Consider the following 14,360-nt stretch of genomic DNA (forward strand, 5'->3'; position numbering starts at 1 on the left):
GTGGACCTGTGTCCTTCCTGGGCAGAGAAGCTTTAAGAGCCACTATGTGATTCCACTCTCCCTTTTCCCTGATTTAGCAATCATAGAAGCAAAGAAGTGGTAATTCTCTCAGCTGAAAGACAGCATAGTTTGAAAAATGAAGAAACTGAGGCACAGAGCTTGTGATCTGTGAGCTTGTGATCTGTGCTTGCACATGTCTTTGAACCCAGGCAAGGCAATCTGGCTCCAGAGTCTGTACCTCCAGACATCCACAATCTATGTTCCTACCCGTCTCTAAGAGAATTGCTGTTTCTCTACACCCTTGCCAACTGACTAGCTTTATGAATATTTAACAATCTGATAGGGGAAGACTCTTTTTACAAGGTTAAGTGTATTTTTCATGTTTACTGGCTATATTTATTAACCTTTAAAAACCTGTTAAATTTGCTCATTGTTCTTTGGGTTGTTTGCCTTTCTTAGTGGTGTCTGGTGCTAGCCCTTATGACCATCTTGCCTGTATTTTACTTCTTTCAGTGACTGACCCTGAGGCCTGTTACATTGGCACTGAGCCTTGGAAACCTAAGGAAGCTCTGGAGGAGAATGGTATTATTACTGACAAGGCAGACATATTCGCCTTTGGCCTTACTCTGTGGGAAATGATGACTTTATCTATTCCACACATTAGTCTTCCAGATGATGATGATGATGAAGGTATAACTGCATATTTTTAATATAAATCCCAATCTCTTCAGTTTGAACTAAAGAACAGCTTATAAAATTATATTTTCTCTATTAAGTTAAAATTTAAAAGAGCAATTAGTTTGATTTAGTGGCACAAGATGTGGGTTATATTAATACTGATGATTAATTTGGTACCATCCTTGTTTAATCTCATACAAATGAGATGTAGAGTAAATGAGAATAAGGAGGTAAATTGAGAAAATCCAGAGGAGCAAAAAGTTACCTTAAAAACTCCCCTTGCCTGAGAAAATGATTGGAAAGCTGCAGCAGTAAGAGGGTTGGGGTCAATAGCCTTTAAATCCCTGACAGGGACTTCCCTGGATGTCCAGTGGTTAAGACTCTGTGCTTCCACTGCAGGGGGCACAGGTTAGATTCCTGGTCGGGGAACTAAGATCCCACGTGCCACGTGTGCGGCCAAAAAAAAAAAAAAAAAAAAAAAAAATTCCCTGACAGTAGCTAATCTACACCATGGCAGGACAATGGAAGAGACTGCCTGTGTAAAATGAAAAGCATATTGGATGATGAATTCTTATTTCAGGAGAGTGAATTTGAGCAGTTGCTAAGCTTTTCCATGATTTAAAGTGATTTTGTTTCAATCTCCAACTCCTTCATGAGCAGATAAAACTTTTGATGAAAGTGACTTTGATGATGAAGCATACTACGCAGCTTTGGGAACTAGGCCACCTGTTAATATGGAAGAACTGGATGAATCGTACCAGAAAGCAATTGAGCTCTTCTCTGTGTGCACTAATGAAGACCCTAAAGATCGTCCTTCTGCTGCGCACGTAGTTGACGCTTTGGAAATGGATGTCCTGTGATCACCTCATACACATGGCTACCGGAGCTTCAAGTATAGCTTGTGTGTATAGCTGTTCTGTTTACCATAATACATTTATATAGTTATTACGATGACCCATAATTATTAGACTTTTCAGAAGTGACCTATTTTAGGACCATAGATAGCACCTTTTTAACATTTGAACGACTATTTCTATTACAAAAGTGTTTCGTGTATGCTTATGCTAATAAGCATTTGAGATTATAGAGGGTTTTCTATAAAGTTTAAGAAACTAGCTACTCAAGTATTTGAACTTGTTTATACAGATTTAAAATAAAGTGCTGGCCTTCCCTGGTGGCGCAGTGGTTGAGAGTCCGCCTGCCGATGCAGGGGACGCGGGTTCGTGCCCCGGTCCGGGAAGATCCCACATGCTGCGGAGCGGCTGGGCCCGTGAGCCATGGCCGCTGAGCCTGTGCGTCAGGAGCCTGTGCTCCGCAACGGGAGAGGCCACAACAGTGAGAGGCCCGCGTACCACAAAAAAAATAAATAAATAAAAAATAAAAAAATAAAGTGCTGTAAACTCTAACATTAATTTGGATTGAGTGACTATTACTTTTATTAATGATCTTTCTCAGATATTCTCTATTTTAATGTATCTATTGAAATTAGCACTTTGTGTATTACAAAATAGGTCTACATTTGCTTATCTTTTTTTTTTTTTTTTTTTTTTTTGTGGTACGCAGGCCTCTCACTGTTGTGGCCTCTCCCGTTGCGGAGCACAGGCTCCGGATGCGCAGGCTCAGCAGCCGTGGCTCACGGGCCTAGTCGCTCCGCGGCATGTGGGATCTTCCCGGACCGGGGCACGAACCCATGTCCCCTGCATCGGCAGGCAGACTCTCAACCACTGCACCACCAGGGAAGCCCTGCTTATCTTTTAAAACATTAAACCTTTTGCTGGCGTTTCTTGGCTGATGTGCTTATTAAATAAGGTCACTGAGACCAGAGACCTGGGATATGGCTCAAAAGAGTAGCTCCTTGGATATTTCTAAACATTTTTGGTTAAGGCTTTTCTTGTTCTCTTGGCTCCAGCCATATCTTTGGGTTTTGCTTTAATTTATTAAATGTATTTTCTGTACTGCTATCTTAAAAAATTTTTTTTATTTACTAATCTGTACTTAAGCATATCACAGTATTGGTGTAAAAATAATAAAACTCTAATAGAACAATATAGAGTAAAGGACACTTTAGTTACCAGAAGGTGTATTATCTTATTTGGTACTCCGTTGATTTGAATGTTGTCATTAAACTTTCTGAGTGAAAGTGAGTAGGCTTCTTTCTCTTTCTTGGCCTTATTTTGTTAATCTGTAAAATGAGGGTGATTTGAATGATTAGTTTCTATCTGTGAGCCACAGTTCCCTGGGATTTTTCAGTTATTGATTGTGCTTGTGAATCTAGGTGGTATGCGTAGACTAAAAATTACTGTCACATGGGGGATCTTAGATTAAGAACCACTGCTCTCTAAGATTTAAACAATTCTGGAATTCAATGGAGGGTTCCTTTTAGTATGAGATTGTACCAAGCAGTACTATACAGATCATTAATGGCTTATCTTCTATTGAAATAACATTAAAGTGCCAAGAAAGTAAATGGAAAACCGACTGATTTATGGAAAAATTTTACTTATGTACACTTGCATCCTGACATCAGTTATCCTGACTAACTTATATGTTGTGTTGCTTCTCACTAGGTCTGCCAAGCTGACAAAGGAGTTTCTCTCTCTTAGCCTGTTCTCATGAACTGCAACGTTCTTTTTAATACATAAACAAATACTTTTCCTTGAATAATTATTTCCAGTTCCTGTAGTTGGAATATCTAAATGGAAACAAACTAACACCCAAGGACTGGACCGGCAAATTCATAGCACTTGTCTGTGGCAGACGTTACAAAGCGATCCCAGCCTGCTTTTTCCTTTGAGTCTAGACAGGGCCTTGAGACCCTCAACACAAGGTTGCAGAGATTTTACTACCAACGGCAAGAAAACTTTTAAAATTCTTGTTCTGGAACTTGCTCTTTAAGTCTCTTCTTGAGTTACCTTCTTTTTTTGGTCATTTGCTTCATTCTTAGGAAAGATTTACGTGTGACTGGGTTGAGGATATAGCAATATTAATCTTTTTGCTGAATTAATTATAATTGGCAAATCAAAACAGGCTTCTCTGAAGTAGCTTTCTCACCTCCCAGACAAAGGCCTCCAGGAACCTGTTTGTACCTCTATAAAACGGAGATAATAAGCACTTGCTTAAGAAATGTAGAAGACTGTTCTTTCATGCCTCATGGTACCTACTTAATCTACAATTTGTTGATTAAAATAAAATTAGAACTGACTTTTAAATAACAAAAATACTATATATAAAAACTTGTGGCATGCAGCTGAAGTTGTCCTTAGAGAGATTTATAGTCTTAAATGCTATATTAGAAAAGAAAGGCTGAAAAATCAGCTAAGAATCTAGGAAAAACAAAGTAAGTCTCCCTTCCAATAGAAAGAAATAAATGAGCAAAAATTTTAAAACAAAACAAAACCTATCATAGAAAATAGAAAACAAACATATAATAGGATCAGCAATGCCAAAAGTTGGGTCTTTGAAAATATAAATAAAATTGATAAGCCCTAGCAAGACTTATATAGAGAGCAAAAAAGACATGTCATAAATTAAAAAGGAAACATCACTGCAGATCCTGTAGATATCCAGCCTCATTCATGAACACATGAAAATTCCCAAACAAAATATTAGTAAACCAAAACCAGTAACATAAAAAGGAAAAACTTCATCAAGACCAAGTTGGGTCTGTTGCAGGAAGGCTAGGTTGATTTACCATTTAAAGAACAATGTAATCCCCATATTAGCACAAGAAAAATCAAAAGATGGAATAAAAATGTTGATAGAATCCAGTATCACTTCAAGATGTTTAAAAGCATCTTAGAACACTGGGACTAGAGAGGAACTTCCTTAATGTAAGAAAGGGTGTCCATATCTAGCAAGGAAGCTATAGTAAACATCATTTTATAGTAGCTATGGATTGAAAGTTTGTGTTCCACTGAAAGTCATATATTGAAGCCTAATCCCCACTGTGATGGTATCTGGAACCGGGGCCTTTGGAAGGTGATTAGGCCATGAGGGTGACCCTCATGAATGGGAATCGTGCCCTTAGAGATGTGAAATAAAATTCATATTTTAGGGCAAGACAAAAATTTAAACATAAAAAAAGTCCTCTGCCCTTTGTCCTCCTCTCCCCTCCACTGCACACTGCATACCTGCATTATGCATCGACCAAACCTCCCCCATCAGCAGAAATACCTGTTCAACCATAAAGAGCAATATTCTCCGAGCATCAACAAGACAACTCCTTAAAAGATAACATTCCTTCTTAATGTTGTAAGTGGCCACGAGGACACTTAGATCTGGATTTTGTAAACTGTCAATAATATGTCTTTTAATGTAGAGACCTCTGTCTGAAAAAACTTTTATAACTGTGTTTTGACTTCTAACAGATGGAACAGTTCTTGGAGCTTTCTGAGATGCTATTCCCAGGGTTATAATCCTCAATTTGGGTCCAATAAAGTTTTCCATTTCTTTCTTAGATCGACTGATTAACTTTTCTACATGCCTGGCATAGCTGGCAGGATATCAGAGATACGCATCAGAGGGCACCTGGAGTCTACCCGGTACCAGCGCTCGGTACCAGCATGTGCCCGTTGAGCCCCACAGACTTCTCGGTACTCCTCAGGTGTTCCAGTGAGTTCTCCTGATATCTGGATATTACTGTTTGAGTGAGGATCCTGAAAATTTTATTTGAGCTGTTTTAATTAGGCCTTGGGCCTTACAGGGCACCAGTGCATTTCCTAGGCAGGACACAGAGGCTCTGGGCAAGAGGCCCAGGGAAACATAGGTGGCTGGGTTTTTGTTAAATTTGGCTTAAATTGAAAAAAATGAGTTGATATATGGTCTGAACAAAACTTTTCCTAGTGAAATGAGAGACTGAATTAGTCACCTCTGAAGAATAAGGAAGACCCGCTACAACCATTAAATACTGCTCGTCTGGGGGACGTGACAGAGGATGATAATCTAGTGCTCTGAGCACACATGGCAGTTTTAGACTGTCACAGGGAGAAACCAAGCCACATAAAAGAAGTCAAACTGACCCAAGGGTAAGTCCCTGGGGAGCTAGACTCAGAGGCACAGTGTCCTCAGAAAGTTTTTCAAATTATATCTCATATCTCATATCTGAATTAGGCTACCAAATTAATAGTGGGAATTGTGCCCCAATGGCCAAACAGGTCCCATGCAAACAGCCACCTATGGGAATACCAGCTGGGTTTATGTCTGCTTGCAAGTGCTTAAATGGGAGCTAAAGGAAATTGGGCCCTGAAATGGCCAAGTTGGGGTTCTGCTGGCACTCCAAAACAATTTTGAGTGCACAGTTAAAGCCAGCAGTCTTCTGGATCTGTGCCTGCAGGGTCTACTGGAAACAACAGTGGTAAGTGTTTTTCTCTTTTCTAAAATTAGATTAGCAGGGAAAAATTTGTTAGGCTAGCTCCTTGGATCTTTTGAATTGGAGAAGCTTCTAAATTGTTAAAATTTTAGAGAGCTCTCATCTTAAATGATTTCAATTATTTTAAACTATTTTAATTGGTATGTGGAAGTCCCCAAAGGCTTCAAAATTCTAAAACGTCCTCATTGAAAGATTCGTTGTATAAGGCTGATGAAAGATTAATGATATAAAAGGTACCTAAGGGACTTCCCTGGTGGTGCAGTGGTTAAGAATCCACCTGCCAATGCAGGGGACATGGGTTTGAGCCCTGGTCCGGGAAGATCCCACATGCCGCGGAGAAACTAAGCCCGTGCGCCACAACTACTGAGCCCGTGCTCTAGAGCCCGAGAGCCACAACTACTGAGGCCCACGTGCCACAACTACTGAAGCCCACACGCCTAGAGCCCGTGCTCCGCAACGAGAAGCCACCGCAATGAGAAGTCTGCGCACCACAATGAAGAGTAGCCCCCGTTCACTGCAACTAGAGAAAGCCCGCGTGCAGCAATGAAGACCCAACGCAGCCAAAAATAAATTTATTAGAAAAAGACTCCATGCTTCCACTGCAGGGGCACAGGTTCAATTCCTGGTCTGGGAACTAAGATCCCACATACTGCGCAGTGTGGTCGGAAAAAAAAAAGGTACCTAAAACTTTATTGCTCCTCTCTATCCTTCTTTGAGTACTCATTCTAGAAATCTGTCTGAATTGCCTTTCCACTCTGAAGACAGTATTAAATGGTTACCTTTAGAAATGGGACCACCTGGTAAACCATAATGGAAGAGGATAGGAAAAAGAATGTATATATATGTAAAAAAAAAAAAAATCGGACCACCTGAGGCTGTAGGCAGTCTCTTCAGATAGAAAGCTGAACTGAGGGCCATAGTTAAAGAATTTCTTAAACCCAGGGAGGATCCTCAACTGTTTGTAAATGGATTACCAAAATAGGAGGCCACAGGTCTGACTAAACTGACCATAGCTGATGTTCAGAGCCTGACAGGAATTTTATTTTTGGGGGTGTGGGTGCTTCTCCCCTAAGCTAAATGAGAGAAAGTAAAACATCCCAACATAGGTGAATGGGTATGTCAGTCCTTTGCTATCACTGAGGTGGCCACTCAGTTCTCTGAGGAATTAAAAGCAACTGTACTTGTTTTACAAATCTAGTCTTTACAGGACCAGAGGTGTGGCTCCAGAAATAATCTAAAAGTGGTAAATCCTTTTACCACTCCCCAAATCTCCTCTATTTATTTTAAGAGGCTTGTAAGTATTGAAAAAAATAATCTTTTTTCTGGCCTTAAGGGAACAGTCATCCAAGGAGGAACTTCCCTTTCTCTTCCTATATCTTTGAGGTGCAAATATTCTACCTGGTTTTCTCCAGGAACCCTTATGTCCACCATCTTTTCAAAATGCAAATTTCAGGAAAGGGGGATAGGTAATTTGGGACTTGAGTTGTCAAGGACAAATAGAAATCTTGTATCATCTCCATAAATATTAGTAACAGTGTTTAGGCATCTAGACAGGTGACCTTGGTTTGTTCCATCAGCCAGAAACCCACCAGTTTGAATTCAACCTCTTTTGTAACTGATGAGTTTTATATTGCTGCACCTGACTCCGGGCTGAAATTTTGGAATGGCAACTATGAGGTCTGTTTGTGTTTGTGCATATCTGTATATGTGTGTTGTAGATGTGTGGTATTGCCAAAATTAATTTGTAAAAGAACTCTATTTAATTGGCTTAAAGGAAATCAAGCACTTGTATACTCAGAAATATAAAAGAAACTGGCCCGAATGAATTTCAGGGTCACGTGATCTGGGAAATAGTACTGAATCGATATCTGGTATTGAAGCTAGCTTAAGCTTGTTGGTTTTGTTGCCAAACTCACGTTTGGCTGTTTGAGCTCAAAAACCAATACTCGAGAGACAAGGGTTGGTTGGAAAAGAAAGGTTGCTTTATTCAGGAGGCAGCAACCTGGGGAGAAGGTGGACTCCTGTCCAAAAACCAACTTCTAAGACTGCTCCACCATGAAAGTTTAAAATTTAAAGGGGGAATCATTTGGGAAAGGGGTCAGAATCTTCGTTATCATCCACTGTGTGCAGACTCTTCTGATTGGTTGGTGGTGAGGTAACAGGGCAGTGTTCCAGGAATCTTGTGTTCAGCCTGAAGTTACCATCCTCTACCTGGGTGGTGCCTTAGTTCTTACAGAAGAACTCAAAGGTATATTATTATGTATATTCCTTGAGTAGGAACCAGGACCCTGCACTATTGTTTCTTGACTGCTCCTCCTTTGTTTCTGCATTCCCTCCCTTTTCTCATAAGCAACTATTTGAATCTGCCCTTTGGAACTCAAGGAAGGTCACAGAGGCTGAATGAAGCCTATTTCCTACAAACAAGAAACAGGGGACATGGAAAGGATTTGTACCTGGGAAGGCCCCACTGGATCCTGCTGGGTTTCAGTTTCATTAATATAGACCTGTCTTTCAAGTCATCAACATTAAGTATAATACTTTTATTGTACCTAGCTTGACTAGAAATCAAGACTGTATTCCTGTTAGAAAGTTTGTCAACAAGAAAAATAATATAATGGAATTTTTAAGTAAATAAAATAAGGTAAATGAGATAAGAGCTTCTAGGTAAACTCTTTAGGAATAATTGTGTTTTGGGAATATCTGCTTTAAGGATAGTATATCCAGATTTGGGTTATTTGAAACTAAACTAAGTTAAACTATGATAATTCATTCACTCTCTGGGTCATTTCAAATAGGATAAAATACTGGAACATTAACTGCTGGGCAGGTCTAAGATTACCTACTTTTGTCTTCTTATGAGAGGGAAACTAAAGATGTTTGGGTTTGTTTAACACATATCTTGCGAAAGTTTTCCAATCAGGAAGTGCTGGTATGACAAACAGTACACAATTACTTACTTCTTGGTTTTCGCTATAGATTAAGGTTTTAAGGTTACGATTTATAAGGGAAATATTTCAGTATTCAAGGAAAATGGGAAGCATGTTTTCAGTAAAAGAAGGTATGAGGAATGGAGATGCATTTTGTTAAAGGAAAAAAGGATGGTTTTTGTTCTAGAGCTAGCTGTTTCTGAATGAAAAAGAAAGTGACAGAGTACTATGGATGCAGAAAGTTACGGAAGTGAAACAGGAGGGAAGAGGGCAGGGCACAACCTTTAAAAGAATGACATAGCTTGAGGACACGACATAAACTGATTAGAACCATATAGGTCCAAGATGGCAGAGTCAACTTCCACTAGACCTTGAGCCTCAGTATATGCTCATTGTAACACATCAGCAACCTAAATGACATACCCACAGGTGCCATGACAGTTCCAAGGCTGACCATAAAGATCAAGAAGTGCGCAGTGGTCCAATTCCTGGAAATCCCCACCCCTTCCCCCCAAATAGCTGGAATACTCCCACTCAGCCTATGAAATTACCCACCCCTATAAAAACTGACAACCCCAGACCCTGGTGCTGCTCTCGCCTTCGGAGAGGACCCACACTCTGTCTGTGGAGTGTGTTTCCCTCTAAATAAATCCACTTCTTACCTATCACTTTGTCTCTCCCTGAATTCTTTCTGCGATGAGACATCAAGAACCTGAGCTTCATTAAGTCCTGAGACCAGGTGTGTGATCTCAGTTAAAAGACCGTGGGTTCAAGTCCTGATCTGGGTTTTGGCTGTGAATGGGTATTGTTTCACAGTGATGTATGATCCTATTTGACCAGGTGTTTTGAAGCTTTTTGGTATTTTTGACAAAATTCCCAAAGATAAATTCTAAATGAAGTTCGTTTGAACTCTAGCTAACTTTGAGGTTTTCCAAAGGGTCCCTGGAACACCTAAAAGTATTTTTCTCTCCATCTCAGGGAGAGGAATAAATGAATTAGGCTTATTTGGTATGTTATATTACATTAAGTGTTGTCAAATGAGTGGTGATAAAACTTCTTAGGTTGTATTGTATGGGTAAATGTTATTAATATAGATATTCTAGAAATTAATATGGCACTCCTAAACTTCTGGTATGTCCTGGTAAGTGATATCAGTCATAATTCTAGTTATTATCTTAAATTGTTGTATGTCACAGAGGTACCCCAGTTTATTTGTCAGCTGCATTGTAATCAGGTCTTTAACCTTGACATTTCAATGGAAGTTTTTTGTCATTTATAGACAGTTATTTTACTCCGGTGTTTTTGCAAACATGTTTCATCTTCAAGAAGATTCATAGAAAGGACTTTTTGACAAGTACAGGTTTCTGATAACCTTCAGATCATACTGCTGAACTGGGTAAGAAATTAAAGAATTCTACTGGAAAACCTGATGGCTTCATAAAACTGTTAACAGAAGAGTAAGATCAAGGAAGTCACATAGGACTGAGTGAACTTATGAGTATGGTTATAATTTTTGGTTTTTATCTGAAATATTACTGGTTTCTAATCTGTGCTTTCCAGATTTAAGGAAGCCTTTAAATTACACTTCTGTTGGTAGATTTGAAACTTTTACCTTTTCTCTCTACCTGATCCCTTCAGAATTTGTAAACTTAGGTTTCCAGCAGCTTTATCTGGTAAATAAGGAAGACCACCTCCTAATGGATGCAGGAATCTCAGGAAATTTGGGGGGATCTCAAGAAGAGAGAAATTTGCCCAAATCTCTATCACCCAAATCTATAGATCTCACAGACAGAATGAATCTATGACACACCCTTGGTGTGGCTTTGTTGGCCTTGAGAACTTTCTTAAAAAGTTCAATCTGAGATTCCTTGTGAAAAATGTCTTATCTGGGTAGTAGTTATGAAGGTGTTTGTGATAACTCATTGAACTGTACATTTTAAAAAATAAACTTATAAAGAAGTCTTAGATTTACAGAAAAGTTGCAAAGACAATTCCTATAAACCCCACACCTAGTTTCCCCTATTGTCAAAATCTTAACATTGGTATATTTATCACAATTACTAAACAATATTGATACGTTACTATTAACAAGTCCATACTTTATTCAGATTTATTTTTTACAAATATTGAGTATAGTTCCCTGTGCTATACAGTAGGTCCTTGGTTACCTATTTTATATACAGTCGTGTGTATCTGCTAATCCAAAACTCCTAATTTATCCCCATCCCCACTCCTTTCCCCTTTGGTAACCGTAAGTTTGTGTTCTATGTCTGTGAGGCTATTTCTGTTATGTAAATAAGTTCATTTGTATCGTATTTTAGATTCCACATGTAAGTGATATCATACGGTACTTGTCTTCCTCTGTCTGACTTGTTTTCCTCTGTCTTACTCCACTTAGTATGATAATCACTAGGTCCATCCATGTTGCTGAAAATGACATTCTTTCTTTCTTTTATGGCTGAGTAATATTCCATTGTATATATACACACCACATCTTTATCCATTCATCTGTTGATGGAAATTAAGTTGCTTCCATCTCTTGGCTATTGTAGAGTGCTGCAATGAATATTGGGGTGCATGTGTCTTCGAATTAGAGTTTTCTCCAGATATATGCCCAGGAATGGGATTGCAGGATTATTTGGTACCTCTGTTTTTAGTTTTTTTAAGGAACCTCCATACAGCTTTCCATAGTGGCTGTACTAACTTACATTCCCACCAGCAGTGTAGGAGGGTTCCCTTTTCTCCACACCCTCTCCAGCATTTTTTTTTTTTTTTCCCTTGCGGTACGCGGGCCTCTCACTGCCGTGGCCTCTCCCGTCGTGGAGCACAGGCTCCGGACGCGCAGGCTCAGCAGCCATGGCCCACGGGCCCAACCGCTCCGCGGCGTGTGGGATCTTCCCGGACCAGGGCACGAACCCGTGTCCCCTGCATCGGCAGGCGGACTCCCAACCACTTGCGCCACGAGGGAAGCCCTCCAGCATTTATTGTTTGTACTTTTTGATGATGGCCACAGACCAGTGGGTGAGGCTTATCTAGCGGCTTGTACAGGCTTCCTGGTGGGAGGGGCCGGTGCCTGCCCACTGGTGGCTAAAGCTGGGTGTGGTTCCTCTGGTGAGCTGGGACCTGTCTCCTGGGGAGGTGTCTGCAGGAGGCTGTGTGCTCTTTAGTCTTTAGGCAGCCTGGGGCTGTGACTCCACCCAGTTAGTTTGGCCTGAGGCTCCCAGCACTGGAGCCTGCAGGCCGTTGTGCGGGGTCGGGTCTTGTTGCTAGTGAGTCAATGTGGCAGCCACCAAGTGCGTCCCCAAGGTTGGAGTTTCCCCCATATGTCTGCCAGCAGTGTCTCTGTCCCCAGCATGAGCTGCAGCCCCCCCCCCCCCCCAACCCCGGGAGACTCTCCGAGACCAGCAGGTAGGTGTGGCCCAGGCTCGTATCAAATTACTGCTTTCACCCTGTCTCCCGGTGTGCCTGAGATTTTGTTTGCACCCTTTAAGCTTGAAGCCTCTATTTCCCCCAGTCCCATGGGGCTCCTACAGTTAAGCCCTGCTGGCCTTCAAAGCCACCTGCTCTGGAGGCTTGTCTTGACGTGGGGCTCAAAACTGCCACGTCTGTGGGAAAACCTTGCTATATTATTCTTCTCCATTTTGTACGTCGCCCACCCACGGGGTATGGGGTTTGATTGTACTGAGTCTGCCCCTCCTACCCAACTTGTTGTGGTTCCTTCTTTATGTCTTTAGTTTTAGACCTTTTCTGGTAGGTTCCAGTTTTTTTCATTGATGGTTTCTTCATTGATGGCCAACAGGCACATGAAAAGATGCTCAACACTGCTGATTATCAGAGAAATGCAAATCAAAACTACAATGAGATATTACCTCACCGTTCAGAATGGCCATCATCAAAACATTTACAAATAATAAATGCTGGAGAGGGTGTGGAGAAAAGGGAACCCTCCTACACTGTAGGTGGGAATGTAAATTGATGTGGCCACTGTGAACAGTGTGGAGCATCCTTAAAAAACTGAAAGTAGAGTTACCACATGATCCAGCAGTCGCATGCCTGGGCATATATCCAGAAAAGACAAAAACTCTAATTCAAAAAGATGCATGCACCCTAATGTTCATTGCAGTACTACTTACAATAGCCAAGACATGGAAGCAACCTAAATGTCCATCAACAGATGAATGGATAAAGATGTGGTACATCTCAGCCATAAAAAAAAGAATGAAATGAAATAATGCCATTTGCAGCAACATGGATGGACCTTGAGATTATCATACTAAGTGAAGTAAGTCAGACAATGACAAATATCATTTATATGTGGAGTCTAAAAAAATGATACAAATGAACAAATGTTACAAAACAGAAACAGACTTACATGGCATACAAATTTATAGTTACCAAAGGGGAAAGGTGGGGGGGATAAAGTAGAAATTTGGGATTAACAGATACATATTCCTATATATAAAATAAACAACAAGGACCTAATGTATAGCACAGGGAACTATATTCAATATCTTATAATAGTCTATAATGGAAAAGAACCTGAAAAAGAATATATGACTGAATATATATATATGTATATATATGCATAAACTGAATCACTTTGCTATATACCTGAAACATTGTAAATCAACTGTACTTAAGTAAAATAAATAAAATGGAAAAAAAAGGTTTAAAAAAATGTAATGAGAAGTGGTCAACATGTAGATTATTTTAGAATTTTTTTTCATATTGCAGAACCAGCGATACTTCTGTGTGGCAAAAATAAATAGAAATTATATTTTAGAAACAGACTTCTAATCAAAATAAAATTATAAAAAAATAAAGTTGGGAGGCCAGAAGGGGGAGCTCTCTGCCCTATGAAGATAGCAGAGCACAAGAGGAAGCTGACATTTTCTTGCCTGGCTAGAGCTCAGCCAATGAGAGACTGTCACAACTCAGCCAATGATAAGTGCGGGACTCTTTGTTTACTCTTGCCCTCTCAACTTCCTCTTCCTCTCTGTAAAAGAGTTCCCTCAATTTTTTGCTGAGGACTTGAACGTGGTCAACTTGGTTACAGACCCTGAATTGTAATTCTTTGCTAATCTCGAATAAACCCATTTTTGATGGAGAAATAACTGGCAGTCTATTTGTTTTATGTCAACAGCTGCTATAAATATCTGTGTGCAGGTTTTTGTGTGGATATAGTTTTCAATGATTATTTTTCATAGAGAGCATGTACTATTTTTATAACCACAAACTGTAATTTAAAATGAAAATCAGTACATTCAACTGAATAAAATATTGAAAAGAACTTTAATTGATTCATCATAAAGGCATTGAGCAAAATAATGTTAATAAAATTTTTAAAATAAAATATTTAAGACAATTTTTAAACACAGCAGTGCAGA

At 39.8% G+C, this 14,360-nt stretch overlaps 1 protein-coding gene across 2 annotated transcripts in view; it reads left to right on the top strand.

Annotated features, from left to right (window-relative positions):
• PBK (PDZ binding kinase) overlaps positions 1 to 14,338 on the top strand; it is a 40,283-nt gene extending 25,945 nt beyond the window's left edge. Inside the window, exons 7-9 of one of the 2 annotated variants that reach the window (XM_049711745.1) lie at positions 514 to 690; positions 1,339 to 1,579; positions 5,136 to 14,338. In XM_049711745.1, the coding sequence (XP_049567702.1) occupies positions 514 to 690; positions 1,339 to 1,538 (377 nt within the window). In that variant the 3' untranslated portion in view covers positions 1,539 to 1,579; positions 5,136 to 14,338. Of the gene's footprint in view, positions 1 to 513; positions 691 to 1,338; positions 2,823 to 5,135 lie in introns of those variants that run through there. The other variant, XM_049711744.1, reaches the window with a different exon arrangement.
• Positions 14,339 to 14,360: the final 22 nt, after the last annotated feature.

Source organism: Orcinus orca, chromosome 6, assembly GCF_937001465.1.
Source record: "Orcinus orca chromosome 6, mOrcOrc1.1, whole genome shotgun sequence".
Taxonomy (NCBI): domain Eukaryota; kingdom Metazoa; phylum Chordata; class Mammalia; order Artiodactyla; family Delphinidae; genus Orcinus; species Orcinus orca.